This window comes from Polyodon spathula, chromosome 26, assembly GCF_017654505.1.
Source record: "Polyodon spathula isolate WHYD16114869_AA chromosome 26, ASM1765450v1, whole genome shotgun sequence".
Classification (NCBI taxonomy): Eukaryota; Metazoa; Chordata; class Actinopteri; order Acipenseriformes; family Polyodontidae; genus Polyodon; species Polyodon spathula.
In genome coordinates this window covers 14413986-14426716 of record NC_054559.1, presented here as the reverse complement: position 1 = coordinate 14426716, position 12731 = coordinate 14413986, and the positions used below count along the sequence as shown (strand labels likewise).

The following is a 12731-nucleotide window of genomic DNA, read 5'->3' as shown; positions in this document are numbered from 1 at the left end:
GATGTGGGTTGTGCATGCTGAAAGATGGATATCCAATACATTGCAGAGTTCTGCTATTGAATGCTTCAATTAAAACTCTTAAAATGTTAAGATAGAAAGCATCAGGGGCACAGTTTTTCATACTGCTGTGTGTGGGGCACACATTTGCTGCACACCTACCATCTCACAACATTTGGCAAAAAGGTTCTTTTGAATACCTAGTCACAAGCACCTGGCTTTCCCAAGATACAGCTGGGCATTGTGATCAAATGGATCCAAACCTGAAATGCAAGGTACAGCATACACATACTTAAAATATACATGGATATTGCAAAATATTTTTTGTTTTGTTCCATTCACTCAGATACATTTTAAATTTCACAATCAGGTCAGATATATATAGAACATATAATAGAGCATCGTTATCAATACACAAAAAAGGGCTTCTAAACAAAGCATTGATGTAAAAGACAAGAAAGCAATGCAATTCACAGCATCTCATTCAGAAACTGAATTTTTGCTGCACTTCTGGAGCTTAGAAAATATAATCTGTCTCTGTAACCTCTCCTCAACAGTAGAGCAAATAGGAATTTGATCTTTATAAGAATTAAAACCAGCAATGTTCAAACATAGCTAAATGTCAGGCTACACTCAATGATAGCATCATAAAAAGGCTTGTTTGTGTGTGTTCAAAGGGCGAGTCTTGGGGACTAAGGGAATGACAAGTGTTATGATAATATGCAAGGTAAGGGGGTCCATTTAGTTAGATTCCACACCTGACAATGTAGGAGTTCCATTGAGTTACCCCTGTCCACTAGCACCATTCCAATTACACCCTCAAGAAAAAGGGCAGCACATGGTTTTATAATCCCATCGATATGCATATTGCCAAACTTACTGATTGGGTCAGACACAAGGAAAGTATCTAGAAGCAGCAAATTTAAAATTGATAGAAAACTAAAATCTCATAAGCTAGTTGACAGAAATAAAACTACTGTCCTTATGGAACTGGCAGCTACACACAGGGTTCCCCCCAGCTTAGGAAGTGCTAGTTTGATAGTGTGGAATACAATTCATGAACATTTTTTTTTTTTTTTTTTGTCAGAGCGTATAAAATTATCAGAAGAGCCCAGACAGCAGTTTCAGTAGGTGCAGTTTTTCCTGTATTATATATACACACAATTTGAGAACTTAGGTGACGTGCAGAAATGTTTGAAATTTAGGATCATCATTACATTCAACTCAGGCATATTTGGTTACCAAATCAAAAAAGTTACTGGAGGCCATCTCAAGATGACAACTGTTTTAAAATTAGTACCACTTACCCTTGACCGAGGTCAATGCTCATATGAAGACAGAACTCAACTGTGCATCATATCAATAAAACTAAAACACATGGTCGGTAGTAGAAGTGATACATTGTTCTTAATGCACCTCCATTCCTATGCCCTCTCAAATGCACGAGAAGGAGCTCTTGTGAGACTGAGGAGACGACTAATTTGACATGGTCAGAGTCACGCTCCAGTTTAAATCAGGACACGCTGCTGCTAGCTAGCCTTGGGTAATGCAGGACAATAGAAAGTCTTCAGAGCTCACAGTTGGCTTAATACCGGATCGCTTTGCTTGCTCGAAATGAAATCCAGTAACCCATTTCTTAAATGGGCGAGGTTAATGAAATGGAATTTTTAAATGGATGATTCTGTAATGTATTTCAGATTTCTTGCGCTCCAGCACCCTACATTTCACAGATCGGTCTCTCTTTGTAGCAAGTGAGTAAACTGTTCATTAAAAGAGAAAGGGTCTTTCACAGCAGACCTCTTGGTTTTTACAGTGTACTTTTTTTGCATGACTTGTTTCCATACAAGATGCTGAAACTTAAGTGAAGAGGGATTTTGCAAAGTTACAGCAATTAGGCCAAATATACCTATAGCCAACTTGAACAGCCCTATAGAAAGTAATGCACGTCCATCCTTACCTCTTCAAAGTACTTCTCTGTGAGTGCCTGTGCTGCTCGGTACACAGACTCGTTCTCGTGGCTCTGCAGGGCCTCAATCTTGTCCAGTCCGCCCAGCTCTTCCCCCAGCAGACACAGCTTCTCAATCTCACCCAGCTTATCTGCTGCCTGCAACACATTACACAGTGTACTGCATTACAAAAGTGCAGCAGGTCACTAGAGTATTGCATTTTTGTAAGGAGGAGGGTATTTTCCCCCAGCATGGAAAAGGGAAAATTCAAAAAGGGATAAGCAAATCATTTAGAGAAACCAAGGACTTGCTTTTGTTGCGTATATAGCATTTCTAGTTGTGCAACATTAAGTCAGAAACTGCTGTACGCGGCTCACCATGAAGATGTTGGTGATGGCATCCATGACAACAAGGATGGTCTTGCTGTCCTTGACTGCGAGAAGGGCTAGCAGGGGCTCCAGCCCCCCACACTGGACTAGCTGTACCACCTGGTCCACGGTAACACCACTGGTGTAGTTGGTCACAGCCCACACAGCCTCCCTCTGAGACTTGAAGTCTCCCTGAGGATACACAGAATGGAGTCAAGACTGGGTCTCACATATTTAATGTGAATGCAAGGTTTGCAGAAATGTTTGACTCAACGCTGCCCACTACTGGCAAGTACGCAATTCACATGATACATGGGGGTCTGGTTGAGGGTAGTCTGAGGTGAGCTAGTGAGCGGTCCAATACTCATGCGCATTGTTTTCTTTTTGTATTTTCAGGAGTTGCTTTGAGAGTGTTGTGCTTGCTGATTAACCCCTATTAAACTTATTATTTTCCAACAGTGAAGGTTGCACCAAGAGTCCATTAAGTTAGCTGCAATGTTCCCCAAGGCCCACACAGCTTGCTCGCTGATGTGCATGTGGGGAGAGGACAGCAGTGCGATGAACGCTGGGACAGCGCCCCTGAGCGTTTTAATTATTTTAAACACATGGAGATTTCACTTTAGGCATAAAATTGTATAATGAACATACATTCTTAAACTTTTTATAAGCTACTCTGTTTAAAAAGATCAGATTAGGCAAATTATTAGTTCAATTAAGGGTTCAATTATGTAATTGAGCGCTTGGTTGGAACAAAAACCAGCAGGGCAGTGTTCCCCCTGGACCAGGGTTGAGAACCACTGCTCTAATTGGGAAGTGATGATAACGAGTTCACCAAAAGCAACATAATGGCATCATCTGCCTTGTATTATTATTATTATTATTATTATTATTATTATTATGTTTCTTGTATTTGTAACATAACCCTATGCCACGAAAATGTCATTTTGCTCTGCAATAAAATAAACTGCAATTTGTGCAGGTTAAAAAAAAGACCTTGTTTTCATGTTTTTTAGTGAATTGACTGGCCCAGGGACGCAAAACGTGCTGGATGAATTTTGGCAATCCGCTAAGGAACACCCGAGGAGGTAGAAACACTGCTGCACGGCGTTGCCCGGGAAACAGCGCCCTCTAGGGGCGAGAGGGGGATTCATTCTCCAAGTCAACCCAGGGGGGTTCATCTTGATCAGGGAATGATAGGCTTGGGCAGGTTACAGCTGTAATTGCTCCATTTAATTATTAGTCCTAAAAAAATGTTTATGCTAACTAAAAATCAGCATTCAAATGGGACGGACAAGGCTGCTTCTAATACATGTTAGTTGATATAGCATTCCTTTGGAACCAGCTGTTACTCTAACCATTTTCAAAACAAAGTGAAGACATTGCTTTTATTTTAAAGGCTGCTGCTGTAGAAATAGGTTTTTATCGAATTGAATTATGCTGGTGGTGGTGATGATATTGAATGTGTAGAGGTTTGCTGGCTTCTTACCCTAGGAAACAAGGGCAGACAATAAGGAAATTCATTTGAGTTAATCTTCCGCATTTCATACAGCGTTTTAATGAAACACCTCCTAATAGATGATCTATTTTTTAAAGAAATCCTACGGGAAAGACAGCGTGACACTGCGTGCAGTGTCTGCTGGGAATCACTTCATTGCTGTAAAATAAAAGCAGATAAATGCTTAATCCTCATAGGTGGTCCATTAATAAACAAATCTAGGAACGTTGGAGCTGAAGAGCCCATTACAGATTCAATATTTCGAGAATGTAAGATTATTATATTCTATATATATATATATATAATATAATATATAGATTATATAATATATATATATATATATATATATATACATACATACAGCGCGCCGGCTAGAGATTGCACAACGCTTTGCATTGCATTTCCTAATGATCCCATATTGAATCCGTGCGCCGGGTGTGTGTTCCAGCAAGCCCAGCCACAGACCAACAAGCACTGACAATCACAGCTTAGATTGTCTACCTCGCATACAACCATAAAGCAGACAGGCTGAGACACCTGCCCCTGTGCCGATCTTAAAACGAAGCCGTTCACACAGGGAATCTGTAAGACCTACCTATGTATTTTTTTTCATTATGTCTATGCTTTGCATTGTATGTGCATGCGGTACTTTCACCACTACGACCTGCACGTCTCTCCACAGTGGGAAGGGAGACTGCCACGCCTGCGTATCCTGAGGTCCACCGCCTCAGAGCGCAGGCGCCTTCTCGTTTCCTGTATCCCGATCCTCCTTGACAGTTTGGAATCACTCCCGGGGTGAATTCGTGTCGACTGCCCAGAGTCCGCGAATTCAGGTCCGTTAAACAAACCGAGCCCATAGTCTGACACAACAACAAAAACAACGACGACGACGCAGAATCTGTTACTCGCATACCCGAACGAACAGGTAAACGAGAAAAGCGCAGGATAGAAAAGAAAGGCCTGGAGGGAGACCGGCTCACTCCACCTGTGCTATGCCGAGTCTAGTCAGCAGGGAGCGGGCTTCCGTTAATGGGAAAGTCTGGTGGTTTAAAACCACAGCGGTGCTAGGGAGGCCTAATATGTGCAAACCCGTCTCAGTTGTTATTTTTGCATTAGGTCGTATTTCGGAGGGGTGTAAATGCACGTTTAAAATGTAACATTTCATCACATTAAGTTTTTTTTTTTTTTTTTTTAATATGGGACAGTAGAGTATTTGGGACCTTTTTCATTGTGTGCCTTGTCTGACTAAAAAAAACAAACAAACAAAAAACGATAGGTCGCCCTTGTATGATGCGGTTGGTCTCCTTTTGAATGAAAATCGAAACGTGAGTTCTGTGCAATTGACGTACAGCGATACCCGAAAGAAACGCCCGTACTGTACATCTTTAATTGAATATCCCGAAAATTCAATCATATTTGTGAATCTCTAAATGTAACCCAACTGTCACGCGTACCTATTCAGTATATCTTACATCTTAGGATGTTGTTTTCCCAGTGCAATGTATTTTATTTACTTTACGTCGTTTTGTCATAACACCTCGTATTGATTTTGTGTTAAGACGCTTTGAGTAACTGTAATGTACTAAACCCTGACAGATTCCACTGTTCTTTGTCACACTGAGCGTTTTATTATCTTGGGTACCACCCTGTGCTGGCTTAGAACTTGTGTACAATACATTGTTTTATATATATATATATATATATATATATATATATATATATATATATATATATATATATATATATAATGTATGGTATGCACGCTCTCAAAAAAAAATGTGTAGGTATATTATGATTATGCATTTTAGGGGCAGTGAGGTACTGTCTTGTTAAACTTCATTTTCCCTTTCTTCAAGGTTTTGTTAATTTGACCGAAACACCCCTGTGATCAGAATGTCCCTGCATCAGTTTCTATTGGAACCAATCACCTGTCATTCCTGGAACCATGACCGAACTCGTAAGTGGCTGTTTTTGTAATTAAGAACCAGAAAGCGAGAGAGCTGGAGAATCCGTGCCAGACTGCTGCTAACTGTTTTGGCCCCACTCATTCATAACCCTAAACATCAGTACACATTGTAAGCCTTTTAATTTTAAACATATATTGAAAGTTGCCTTTTGTTGTTGTTTTATTTCTTCTCCAGAGGTTGCCATTAGCCCCAATAACCACGAGGTCCATATCTATAGGAAGAGTGGGAACCAGTGGGTCAAAGCTCATGAGCTTAAGGAGCACAACGGGCACATTACAGGTACTGCAATAACAGACAAACTGCATTACTGACTGTCTCTTGCTGACCAAGCCCAGAGCCACACAGAGACCTCCATGCTTTAAAAAAATAAATAAATACATTTTAAAAAAGCTGAGATCAGATACTGAGGTTTGCGTTTTTGTTTGTGTCTTCAGGCATTGACTGGGCCCCAAAAAGTGACCGCATTGTAACTTGCGGCGCAGACCGCAATGCTTATGTCTGGAGCCAGAAGGACGGGGTCTGGAAACCCACTCTGGTGATCCTGAGGATTAACCGTGCTGCCACTTTTGTAAAGTGGTCACCCTCTGAGAATAAGTTTGCAGTGGGCAGTGGAGCTCGACTTATCTCTGTCTGCTACTTTGAGTCTGAAAATGACTGGTAATTGCTACAGGAAACAAAAAACTTACGGATTGTCTTTGACTGAACTATTTTCAAGTTAATAAACACTGTCTCTGTGTAATAGTAGATTGCTCTATTGAATCAATGTTTTATAGATTTGTGATTTATTGTGACATGAAAGAGAATGTTACAGATTTCTTTGTGGCTCTTAAACTCTTAACAAATGGTACACAACCTAAACTCCTATAGGATTGGTGATGTGCCACTATGTTACCTGAGTGTTCTTTCTATTTAGGTGGGTCAGCAAACACATCAAGAAGCCGATTCGCTCCACTGTCCTGAGCTTAGACTGGCATCCAAACAACGTCCTGCTAGCTGCAGGGTCATGTGACTTCAAATGCAGGTGAGAAAATCTGGATGCATCTGGCTGACTGCTTTTTTTTTTTTTCTTTTTTGTAATGCTTTTCTTAAAAACAGTAAAATGTACGATGAAAGATATCACAATCAAATAACTTACTTTCTAGAGTCTTTTCTGCATACATCAAGGAAGTGGACGAGAAACCAGCTGCCACTCCCTGGGGTTCTAAGATGCCCTTTGGTCAGGTGATGGCAGAGTTTGGTGGCGCTGGCAGTGGAGGATGGGTACACAGCGTCAGTTTCTCCGTCAGCGGAAACCGCCTTGCTTGGGTCAGCCACGACAGTACTGTGTCGGTCGTAGATGCTCCTAAAAGCATGATGTAAGCAAAAAAAGAAACTAACATTTGTTAGAAAGCAAGCTTTCAAATATATTAAAGGATCTACTGTAAACTTCATCAGGGCAAACTCAGTGTTGATATTCAGTTGATGTCCCAAAATACTTCTCACTTTTTTTTTTTTCTTCTAAAATATGTTTCAGGCTTATCTCAGATTTAATCAGAAGGTTGGGAACCTGAACAAAGGCATCATTAAAAAAAAAAAAAAAAGAAAAACCTTTTCAGCTTATGAATATTATCAGTTGACAATGGTTTTATGTCTTGGTATTTTTTTCCTTTTTTTTTCAGGGTCTCCCACCTAAAGACTGAATACCTTCCTCTTCTGAGTGTGATATTCATCTCAGAGAACAGTGTTGTAGCAGCTGTGAGTAATACTCCAAATTACAGAGTTATCTGTTTAGAATAAAATGTGCCATGAGAGGTGAAACTAAACTTAATTGCTTCAGCCATTGTGCAGCAGATACAATGGATATTTTTGTATGATGATGAGATTTTACTATTTATAGCCGTGGCATTTATACAGTATAACTAACTAAGCATATTTTATATGCAATGCTTTCTATATGGGGAATACCAGAACTAACTTGTTGCAGTTTAAGTCTAACAAATAATATTTCAGTACTTTCCTTCCCTCTGCTGTTTTGGAAATCCTGTTGAGTGAAATGGTATACAGCTGTCAGAGAGTGGTGCTTTCTAATTTTTCTTCTTTTTCCCCTCCCTGTTCTTACAGGGTCATGACTGCTGCCCAATGTTGTACAATTATGATGACCGTGGCACCCTGACCTTCATCTCTAAATTAGACATTCCGAAGCAGAGCATCCAGCGCAACATCTCTGCCATGGAGCGCTTCCGCAACATGGACAAGAGAGCCACTACCGAGGACCGCAACTCGAACCTGGAGACACTGCACCAAAACAGCATCACGTAAGGGTCGAGCTGTACCGTTAACAGGAGTCTTTATACTAGGGGGTACATTTTCAAGAACATAAAAATGCTGGTATCTGAAGTGAGTTGACTGCTAAGTGGCCAATTGTGAAACGAGATAAAGGGAAGTCTGTACCCACTGTATTCGTTTCAGAAGAAAGACGAACATTCGAGCTAAGATTAATTTATTTCTTAAATGAGATTTTATACTTGCCATAAAGTGAGATTATTTTTTCTTAATTAAAAATTATTTTGCAGAAGTTTACATTTAGATAAATAAAGATTTAACATCTGTATGATTGTAAATATCATTACTTTACAGCCAAGTGTCTATATATGAAGGCGATAAAAGAGATTGTTGGAAATTCTGCACTACTGGAATTGATGGAGCCATGACCATATGGGATTTCAAGGTATTAAGCATTTTATTTCTTTTTTTGATCCAATGATTTGAATCTTTAAGTATATATTGATTTTTTAGAGACTGAGTGTTTTTTAATAGAAAACAAAAAATATATATATTTATTTATTCTTCCCAGGGTTGTAAGTACATTTATTTACAAATGAATGAAGTGTGAACTGAATTCTTAACATGTAAGCATCTGATTCATTCATTTTACAGACGCTGGAGTCTTCTATCCAGGGCCTTCGGATCATGTGAAGGAAATAACAGCTATCTAGCAAGACGACAGTGTGGAAGAAGTGAGAGCCTAGCACTGCATTCCCTAAATAACTTTCAATATTGCAGCATGAAGCACTGATGAAACTACAAACCACAGAAGAAAAAAAAAAATTGGAATAATTGTTTTTTAATTTAGCTGTGATTTCCTTTACTGAGGCTGCTGCAGCAGTTTGATAGAGGCATTCGAGATCTGTCCCTCCAGTGGCATTGTAAAACACTAACTTAAAGGGGAATTTTATGTAAATGGTCTGCTAGAAATAAAATAAATATGAAAAAAAAAAAGTGTATTAAATGCGTTTTTATTTTTTGATTAACTTGTAATAAAGTGTTGTGTCCCCCCCTCCCCAGTGTTGTTCTTTAAAATGTACTTTTTTTTTAGTTGGGAGCCATTGTACAGTGCACTATTTATGTGAGTGGCACAGAATGGGTTCTTCTGATTGCAACTCCTGTCACCTAAAGTTGATGACTAGAGGGAATGGTCAGTGTTAGATACAGGTTTAGAATTATTTGGTTTAACTTCCCAGATGTGTTTTATTTACTAACTTAATAAACAAATGAAAATTATGGGTCGATTGAGGTTTACGAAGCTAGCATAACGTATCAGTGGTTACACATACATGTAGTTTATTCTGAGTTCCTTAGCTTAAAGTTCTCATGCATGTACACAAAGAGGACTGTGCATGTGGGTAATTTAGTTTGCCTTCAGTTTTGATATAGATGGTTGCATTTCATTTTGCACAAATCTAATGAAGTTAGGAGTTGGTTTGTGAGGTTGAATGGTTATAGAAATGCACCAAGCAAACTAAACTGCTGCAAATGTGTTCACAAAAACCTGTATTGAATCAGCAGGCATCAATTGTGCACAATTATACACTAGCTCTAAATGACATGGCCCTATTGAAATACACTCATTTATATTATATAATTTTAATATTAAATGAATCATTACAAAAATAATAGTATTACATTGATTGGTATGTGTTTTGAGAGTCATAAGTCTTTGTCAGAGGCCTCATTCTAAAATGTGGACCCTTAGGCATGGATCTTGGCTGTCACTCCAGAAACACAGTACCTGCAAAATATATCCAAGCTTCCTATACCCTTTCAGGTTGCTTTGGGTATGATTAGATAAACTCTTAATTTCATTCATATTCCACATGTGTGCGCACTGGTTTTCATATTGGTGCTGCTGATCTGAGAACCAGCTTCACAAGTTAGATCTTTATATTTTAACTGGGATAAAGACAATAAGCTCCAATCCTGTCTAAGAAAAATACAGGCAATCAGTGGACTGCAAATTATTCCAGTGTTTGCAGCATACTAGTCAAGCTTTAATACTATTTTTTTTTTTGGCACGCTCAGAAACGTGTTGTATTTTCTGTTTATACACGTGTTCAGTCTATTTTGGCTTATACCTCTGGCCAGGTAGTCGGGAAAACACTTTTTCAGATAAGCTCTACACAGTTCAATCATCTTAAACAAAAACAATCCAGCCCCACCCACAATCTGCAGCAGTTTAAGATTCAGAACAAGCTTAGGTTTTACACCTGGGCCAGAGTTTATACCAGTCTGTTGGAACCAGTGAAGTTCAGCTATAGTTGCTGAATTCCTGGTTCTGTGCTGCTGAAATGGAAAGCAAAGGGTTGCATATTTGTTGTTTAAAAGCATCTGCAATTCAACTGGGGATATTTCTTGGGAGCTCACAAACGCCCACACAAGGAAGTGGTTACATTTCTGGGGCAGGAAAAGGGAAGTAGAACAGTTTTTCTTGAGAAATTAGTTGACTTTTGTTCATTCAGAGCTCAGCCAGCGTTTGTGTTGACTGTTCAGAGTCCACGAACAGAGGCTGTTTTTGTCATTTTATACCATTATCTCACTACTTTGAATTTTCTTTTAGCTTTCTTCAACTGAACAAGAGGTGAGTTATACTGTCTCTCTTTTACAGTTTTAGTTTTTCAGCAATCATAAACAGTTATGTGTATCTCTACTTCCTCAGTATAATATTTCAGTTAACTGGGCCAGTTTGTTGCTTTATACTTAAACTTCATTTAATTTGTATTTAATGTTTTCCACTGTTGCTGCTTTAAAAAAATAAATCAAGAATAAAAAAATGCAGAATTTGTTTAAAAAATAAAAAGGAAACTATTTCATCTGGTAAAAGCAGAATTTGCTATAGGAAGTAGTCTAGTTTTTGCAGTTTTTTGTAGCACTGACACATATAATACTATTGTAAAAAAAACCATTGTGGTTAGCACAGTAAAATGCAATCATTGTGAATTCAGAATGGATTTCTTTCTCATGACCTTTTTGTTTTATTGTGCTGTAAAATAAAAAGGTGTGTCTTTACCAAATATGTTTGTGCACTCAATTGAAAACTTGCTTGGAGTGGTAATAATATATCTTGCAGCAGGATACTGTCAAACCCCGAACGCCTTGTTGTAGGGGACCCCATGCCACTGTGGTCTGGGTTTAATGATCCAGACACAATAAAAACAGGAGAAAATAACATTCTTTAGTGATAACACTATCAGGCATCTGGTTAGCTTCAGTGGAAGAACTTTTATGTGTGTGTGTGTTTTTTTTTTTTTTTTTTTTTTTAACTTTATCATGAAGTATTTAAAGGTTATTTCAACAGTTTCTACTTCTCCTTTTAAGCTTGGCTAGTGTGTAAAAGAAGAACGATTTAGCTGCACCAGTTGCATTTCTGTTCTATTAAATCAGCTGTGAGAACAGAGAGAGCGAGTGTAGACCTTCTATGTTGAAGACTGCTATTTTAGTACACCTTACTTGTATGAACATGATCTCTTCTAATGGAGGACCAGCACTTGTTACACTGCATTAGGGAAGTCACACCCAATCACAGCTCTTCATCAACAGGTCTTCATATGATTTATAGTAGATGTCATGCTTCTCTGGCATGCTTCCTCTTTTATTAAAGCAGGTAGGAGAAAGGTTAACTGCAATGCAAATTTTATTTAAAAAAAAAAAAAATCTTTTTGTGTTGATTTTAAGGCTTCATAAACCATGACCTACTACAACTTTCTGCTGGAACCAATCAGCTGTCATGCCTGGAACAAAGACAGGACCCGTAAGTATATGCTTTACAATGAAATATTATTCTGGATTAGTAAAAATGTGAGATGTCATTTCCAAGGCTACAATAGCAACAACAACACATATACTATTGACAAAGCAAATAAAAACTGCCAGTTTTGAATGCAAAGTTTTTGTCCTTTGCTGCTGCTCGTTAATGTTATAGCACTCTCCCCATCACTCTGCAGCATCCTCATTAGAAGTCCTGTTTAAATCCTTTTGTGGACCTTCGGGTGCTGCTCAGAGCCGCAGCCACTGTGCAAGACTGCTCTGTGCAGGCTTCAGCTGCTGATGCATCCATGTGCTCCTCACTAAAAGCTACAGCACTGAATCAAGAGCTATAGTACTTATAAAACCATAGGCAATCCACAGGCAATCCCTTACAGCTTTTGTACTTTTGCATGGTCCGCTGTATCAAGAAATACCAGCACCGCTCAATTCAATCCTCAAATGCGGTTAGATAACATATTTTCTGGCACTTATCCAAAATAATTCTGTTTTCAAAATGCAGTATTTAAAGGGGTCAACATATATTTAGATAAGCAGATTATAAAAATGTAATATATAATTGATGAGTCATTTTTCTTTTTCATGTGGGAGGAATGTGCTGCATAATGTGTGGTAAGCTGGTTGTGCAGTCGTTTCTGACCACTGAGCATCTTTCATGGGCTGTGTGTAATAGACTTTAGGAGGTTTGTTAACAGGTAGTCAATAGGTAGTCTGTTTGAAAGTGCTGTTTTTTATAACTGATGTTAAGAAACAACAGGAACAGCTTGGCTTAATTGCTTCCAGCACATCACAAAGGCTGCTTTTAAGGAGCTGACTGTTGTGCAGAATTTGCAACGTTGAAATGAGTCACCAAAGACAGATTGGAACCAGATTGAGACTT

General features: G+C 38.7%; 2 protein-coding genes and 1 long non-coding RNA gene across 3 annotated transcripts in view; 2 read left to right on the top strand and 1 right to left on the bottom strand.

Moving 5' to 3' along the window:
- The first annotated feature begins 4533 nt into the window (after nt 1-4533).
- Nucleotides 4534-9031, top strand: LOC121301041 (actin-related protein 2/3 complex subunit 1A-like). Its single transcript, XM_041230128.1, has 10 exons — nt 4534-4731; nt 5663-5763; nt 5948-6052; nt 6208-6430; nt 6687-6794; nt 6916-7128; nt 7432-7507; nt 7874-8067; nt 8390-8480; nt 8690-9031. The coding sequence occupies exons 2-10, from the start codon at nt 5700-5702 to the stop codon at nt 8726-8728; spliced, it is 1113 nt and encodes a 370-aa protein (XP_041086062.1). The 5' UTR covers nt 4534-4731; nt 5663-5699; the 3' UTR covers nt 8729-9031.
- Nucleotides 9032-10511: 1480 nt separating this feature from the next.
- On the top strand, nt 10512-11829 carry LOC121300567. The gene is made up of 2 exons (XR_005947539.1): nt 10512-10667; nt 11762-11829. It is a non-coding gene; the product is annotated as an uncharacterized LOC121300567 (long non-coding RNA).
- A 209-nt stretch (nt 11830-12038) lies between these two features.
- LOC121300496 (ras-associating and dilute domain-containing protein-like) overlaps nt 12039-12731 on the bottom strand; it is a 10902-nt gene continuing 10209 nt past the window's right edge. Inside the window, exon 6 of the mRNA XM_041229065.1 lies at nt 12039-12160. Coding sequence (XP_041084999.1) covers nt 12039-12160 — 122 coding nt within the window. The remainder of the gene's footprint in view (nt 12161-12731) is intronic.

Bases quoted from the DNA above. Each gene is read 5' to 3' on its own strand.
- LOC121301041 (XM_041230128.1), top strand. From the start codon at position 5,700: ATGTCCCTGCATCAGTTTCTATTGGAACCAATCACCTGTCATTCCTGG. The intron at 6,053-6,207 runs GTACTGCAATAA...TTGTGTCTTCAG, and splicing joins GCACAACGGGCACATTACAG to GCATTGACTGGGCCCCAAAA. The intron at 7,508-7,873 runs GTGAGTAATACT...CTGTTCTTACAG, and splicing joins AGAACAGTGTTGTAGCAGCT to GGTCATGACTGCTGCCCAAT.